Below are 6,000 nucleotides of genomic sequence, written 5' to 3'. Positions count from 1 at the left end.
AGGAGGAGAAGGAGGAGGAGGAGGAGGAGGAGGAGGAAGGGGAAGGGGAAGAGGCCGGAATACATGAGTTTCCTGCTTACATTCCCAGCACCCTGCGAGCCTGGGGGCCCTGCTGTGTGGAGAAAGTCTCAGCAGCCAGTCCCTGATGCTGGCTGCAGACCCCTGATACCTAGCCATGTCTGGGGCTGAGTGGGCACTGCTGGACAATCACCAAGTCACCAAGAAAAGCTCCAACCTGTGAGTCGTCTTAAGCCTCCTGCGAGTCACGTGTGCCCAATTATTCCTGTCAGCATCAAATTAACACATTTTGCCTAATAATGCTCATTTTTGCAAGTGGTCCTCCTTGGTTTTATTTACAAAAATTCAGAGTAGCCCCCAAGAAACAGGCTAGATTAGCTGGCCGAGCCATCCACATTGCAAAAAAGTCCATTTTTCCTGAGCACTGAATTGAAGTATGCTTTTCCATAAATGCAGGCGTAGGAGGAGTCGTGCTAATGGCTGCCTTGTTTGCTTCCTCTCTCCTCAACCTCTCTCTCTCTCTCTCTCTCTCTCTCTCTCTCTCTCTCATAAATATGAAAGAAAAACACATTTCCCCTCTCCTGTCTCCCCTTCCTGACTCACGGGCTTGAACATGCTTATTTCCAGCTTAGCCGAAGCAGGGGGACAGGATCTTGGCCTCCTGCACATCACAATGTGAAACAGCCTATGCCAAAATGGGGAAAGGGTCCTTCCCCGGGCCATAAAAAAATGTGGCTTAAAAGCTGAGAACATCTGGCCACAGATGATTGTTTAATTCGATTTTCCTCCCAGGATCCCTACCTGCCAGGTCCCCCCGAGGCCCAGATGCTCGGACCCACACAGCCCAGCCAGGAGGGCAAAGCAGGAGGGCCTGGAAACGCTGCCTTGCGGACACATGTGCCCCGTGGAGGGAGGGGCTGCGGGGAGCAGAAATGTCATTCTGGGGGGCATGGTGGCCACCCCTGTAATCCCAGCACTGCCGAGGCTGAGACAGAATGATCTCCAGTTCCAGCCTGGACAACATAATGACTCAGTGAGACCCTATGGTCGGGGCGGGGGACACACTGGTCATGGGGCTCAGCAGGAAGGACTTGGGTTCAGTCCCCAGTGCTGAAAAGGAAGGAAGGAAGAAGAAAAGAAATGCATTTTGAGGTTTAGGTTTCACCTCCCACATAGCACCCCCCCGCAATAATGCAGCAAGGGAAAGGGTACTTGTGGGGCCGTCAGGCTCAGCCCAAAAGCTGAGTCCTCACTGACAGGAGACCCTAGACTGCAGCCAGGAACCAGCTGCCCAGATTCCACAGCAGGACGGTAACACCCCCACAGGGTAACTGTGAGCACCAGAAGCACTTGTAAAGTGGGTAGCACAGACTAGGTTTTGACTCTGGCACACTAACCCTTGTCCATTATCGGTGCTCACTAACCCCGACAGTCCTTTCCCCTCGCCCCGGCTGTGAAAGTACCAAGGGACCCTCCCTGGGAAGCGGTACCAGCGGGAGAAAATATGAGGGTTTGCCAGGATTCAAGTCTTGGTTATGGATGGAAACTTCGAGTCTTTGGACTGCAGAGTGGAAAATTTTTCCCTTGGTGCCTCATGCAGCTCATTTGTGAGGCAACAGCACCCCCTCTGGTCAAAGAGCAGGATTTCCTCTAGAATTTTCTCTGGGTTTTCAGGAACCTGCATCCGGTGAGCAAACAGCAAACGTGAGTCAGTGAGAGAACCAGGCCGGGGTGGGGGTGGCGGGGGTGTGTGTCAAGGCGGCCTCAGTCACTTTCCGTTCCTGTCTGGGCTCCTGGCGCCTGTCCCCTCACCTCTCGCCCCAGATGTCATCCCTTCTGAATCTCAGGTGAGGAGGTGGGGACAGAAGCATTCACTGGAAGGAACCCAGTTCCCCCCACTTCCTCCTCCAGGGCTTAGAGCGTGCGGACCCCTCCTGGGCTCCCTCCCTGGTGTTGTCTGCACCAGAGCTCACTTAGTGAAATCCAGCTTTGTTGCAGCCTTTGGCAATGCTAGGGACCCCTGTGTGCGCCCCCACCGCCATGGAAATTTGGGTACTGCTGGGATCTGCTGGGGTCGGTTTATTTGTTAGCTCCTGAGCAACATCTAAACAAAAGGGAAGGGGAAAGATTTCCTCCTGCAGCCAGCAGGCCCTTCTCAGGGTCCCCTGGGTGGTCAGTGGGTGGACAGTAGGGACTTCTCTGGGGGCAATGTGGCCTCTGCTTGAGTCCCAGCTCCATGCTGCGACCAGGCAGGCCAGTCCTCTGCAGCCTGGTGCCTCCTGCTCTGTGGGGCTGCTGTGGGGGTCGTGGGAAGCCCTCTTCTGCCACATCTGGCGGCCATAGCCCACTGTTTGGCCTGCTCACCTTGGAGCACATCCTTTGTACCAAGAGTGCCCTGGAGATCACCCCTCACACGCCCAGGAGTCACCCAGCTGACCACACTGTATCTCTCTGTGGCTCCATTCCGGCCGAGCGGGAGTGTGACCTGTGGGGTCCCCCATGCAAAGCAAAGCTGTCACCCTACCCCTCGCAGGCCCACCACTCCTAGTCCTCGTGGCCGCTCTCGCTTTCCCACAGCCCTGGAAGCTTGGAGAAGGGAGTCGAAGAGCATGCCTGCTCGGCAGCCCTTCTCTGCCACTCCGAGGCTGGCTTTGACATCTCAGACACCTCTAGGAGCTGGGTGACAGCCTTGCTCCTACCCGGCTCTCAGCTCCCCGTGACGGCTGTCAGAGAATGCCTGCATTAATTAGTTCTTCACTAACTCCTATTAAGTGGCACATTAGGTAATTATCCCAGGGTAGATCCCAAACGGAGTCTATTTAAAGCGCTACCTGAATCTGTGAATGAACCTGGGGGTGGTTCTGTCTCTACTCCACCACCTAGGGCCCAAGAGCTGCGGGTGGCGGCAGAACCGGGCAGTGCACAGGCCCCTTGCTCTGCGCACCCAGGCTCTGCCTGCAGCTCACTGAATGCTCACAGCAGCCACAGAGAGCTTTCCACGTCGGCTTCATCCGAATGGGAGGGCACCCTAGTCCACAGGCGGGCTCCTCCAGGGAGTCCTCCCAGCGGGACGGGGCTCTTTCCAATGCTGTTTCTTGTCTGCCTACCAGAGCGGTCCCTTCTCCGGGTAACAGCAACTTCTTTCCCTTGGGGAAAGAGTCCGCACCCAGCGTGTGCAGTGGGGTCGCCCTTCTCCCCCTTGGCCTGGGTAAGCACATGCAGCCTGGCTGGTTGAGGCATTCGGTTAATGACAGCGAGCGATCAGAGCTGAGGGTTTGCTGGTTGCCGTGGGACCATGTGGTGTCCAGTGGGTCTCTCTAGGCTCTTGCTATCCCATTCAAAGAACCGGATGGAGATAGTAAAAAGAAGTAGGAAGTAGGAAGTAGGAAGAAGGGAGGACTAGCTAGGGGAGAGGCTGGGGAGGTCTGAGACCCGAATTAGATAGAGTGAGCAGCGTGGCCAAGGGTCTGCGGCACAGACCCCTGTGCAGGGCAATGCATATGCAAAGGCCCTGAGGTGGAAGTGCTCAGATCAGGAACAGAAGAGAAACAGCAAGGCCAGGCTTCACAGGGTTTTGGGTGAAGACAGCTGATGTGCAAAGCCAAGGCGACTCAACCACTCTGGGTCACATCCATAGGTTCCAGGACACAGCACTAAAAATTAAGGAGAACTCCTAACAATAAGGCGGCCATGTACATTGCTAGTAGCTCTCAACATGCTGACGTTAATTCTCTAATATCTAACACACAAGTCTGAATCGCTACATTGTAAATGTAATATAACATACTCGGGTAGGCAGATTGCATTCGCCTTGATTGACAGAGGATCCACTGCAGCCTGTGCACTTCAGTGGATCAGAACTCACCAGCCCGAGCACCTGAGTTCACAGCAATACCTGCAGTTGGCAGTGAGGGTGCAGAAGATGAGCCTGTGGTTTCAAAGGGATGAAGGAAGAGCCGGAAGGAACACTTGTCCTACCTCTCCTCCCAGGTTACCGGCTCTGTCCTGGGAGGGTAGGTGGAGTTTGGAAGACCCGGGGCTTCAGGTGGCCTCCAGGCTGAAGCATCACCACACGCCTCCTAAGTGGCTTCCTCAGGCCCTGCGCAATGCATACAGCTCCCTGCTCGGGGTCAGGACAGCTACAGAAGGGGCAGGGGCAGGGCCAGGGCCACGTGGATGCGCATCAGGATTTCAACAGCAGGGCCACAAAGGAGCTTGGCCCCTGGGCCTGCAGGGCGCACACCAGGAGGCCATGTCCCAGGCTGGACCCCAAGGCCGTGAGGCCCAGGACCCCAGGGAAAGCAGAAACTCCGGTGGTGCCCACTCTGGTCTCTAGGGTGAGGAGTTATCTGGGCCACTCATGTGGCCTTCGGGAGCGGAGAGAAGCCATCTTTAGGGATTTTGGGGAAAAACAGCAGCCAACTAGGAGCGAGATGCCAGAGAGAGCTCAGAAACTTCAGAGAGCAGAGGCAGGGCTGCCACCATCCGCTCTCCCTAGGGCCCTGCCAACTGGGGACACAGGAATAGGAAGGGGCCGGATGTCTGCCCAGCCCCTCGCTAGGCCCCTGGGCCCCTTGCACGAACTGGAGCAGGGTGAGCAACACAGGTCGACGACACAGAGGAGCCCGTGACTGAGGTCCTGCCAGGCCCAGGGATGCAGGGCAGGTTCAGCGCGGCAGATGCTGCATGATTACGAGGAAAGTGAAGCAGGCAGGGGCCCCGGTGCCCATGGCTCTGGGCCTGGATGGATGAATACAGGGCTCCCGTGTGGGGGTGGAGAGGGAAGAGGGCGGTTCACAGGCTGAGAGCAGGAGCGCTCAGAAGGGCTGCGCATCTGCTTCCAATTAAGGTCACGGCCCTGTTCTATTTTTTCTTTTCAAACACACACACACGCACGTGCACATGCACACACACGTGCATGCGCACGCAAATGCTCGCACACACAAAACACCTTTTTCTCTGAAATGAAGTTAAGGGTTTTCAAAGCCCCATATGTTGATTGGTTAAATTCCTTTGCAGCAGTTTACGAAACCCAAGTTTGAAGGTCAAGGCCCACAGGGGCCTGGAATTGACTCTGCTCATCCTGGTCTGGGTCAGAACTGAGTTATGGGTGCTGGGAGGAGGCTCCCCAAGGGAAAATCAAGGGGCTGTGTTCCCAAAGAATGGGAGCCTCGGCCCAGCGGGCACCGGCCCGGCTGTCCACCAGGCTGTGGGCAATCCTGGTTGCTGGCATCTTGGGATCAGGAGAGAGTTTGAAGCACTGCAGAGGCCCTGTGGGACCTGGGAATGTGGATTTTAAACCTTCCCCAAGAGGCTCTAACAAGTGGCCCAGTGTATAGCCTCCCCCAGAGAGGAACAAGGACAGTACTTAAAAATCCGGCTATTAAGCTGATAACAGTAATAGCAATTATTACTATTATCTTTGGCAGGAAAACTGCGGCTCAGAGGAGACAATCCATACAGCCAGTGTGGGTGGAAAGAGGACTTCCGTGAGGCCACAGCCTGTGCCAAGACGAAATCTATTTCAACTTAGCCAAAGTAAGACCATTTATGCTACTTCTCTTCCAGCCTATAATCAGCAATCACTTTATGTTTTTGTTTTTCAAGCAGTAGGCAGTTCACAGGGCTTGGAGGATTGGGAGGAGAATTAATGATTTCTTCGGAAATGTTCCTAATTCCAGATTCTGGGAAATCGTTGCAGCCAGAGGCTGTCAAGGACAGTCAGACCGGAAGCTCTCACCCCGAGGGCTGGGGCACCTGGCTGGGTTCCTGCTGGACAGAGGCTAGGTGGCCCACATGAGAGGGGTACCGATCTCCCAGGAGCCGCGGGTGGGCTCTCCTGGACCAGGACAGGACTGCTGTTGTTGTGCCTCCAGTCCTTGCCTGCCGCTGTGTCTCCCGTGCGCCAGTGGTGAGAGTGGTGAGTGCACCCTGCAGGGCTGCTCTCGGGCCCTCCCTGAGCTGCTGGTTTGGGGAGGTCGT

At 55.7% G+C, this 6,000-nt stretch overlaps 1 protein-coding gene across 1 annotated transcript in view; it reads left to right on the top strand.

Annotated features, from left to right (window-relative positions):
- Positions 1-175: 175 nt before the first annotated feature.
- The window catches only part of LOC104865352, a 29,673-nt gene continuing 23,848 nt past the window's right edge, over positions 176-6,000 (top strand). The window contains exons 1-4 of the mRNA XM_010628828.2: positions 176-237; positions 2,362-2,505; positions 2,596-2,698; positions 5,822-5,938. Coding sequence (XP_010627130.1) covers positions 176-237; positions 2,362-2,505; positions 2,596-2,698; positions 5,822-5,938 — 426 coding nt within the window. The remainder of the gene's footprint in view (positions 238-2,361; positions 2,506-2,595; positions 2,699-5,821; positions 5,939-6,000) is intronic.

Source organism: Fukomys damarensis, unplaced genomic scaffold (genome assembly GCF_012274545.1).
Source record: "Fukomys damarensis isolate Sample0158 unplaced genomic scaffold, DMR_v1.0_HiC HiC_scaffold_22, whole genome shotgun sequence".
NCBI classification, from domain to species: Eukaryota; Metazoa; Chordata; class Mammalia; order Rodentia; family Bathyergidae; genus Fukomys; species Fukomys damarensis.
This window is presented reverse-complemented; position numbering and strand designations above follow the sequence as displayed.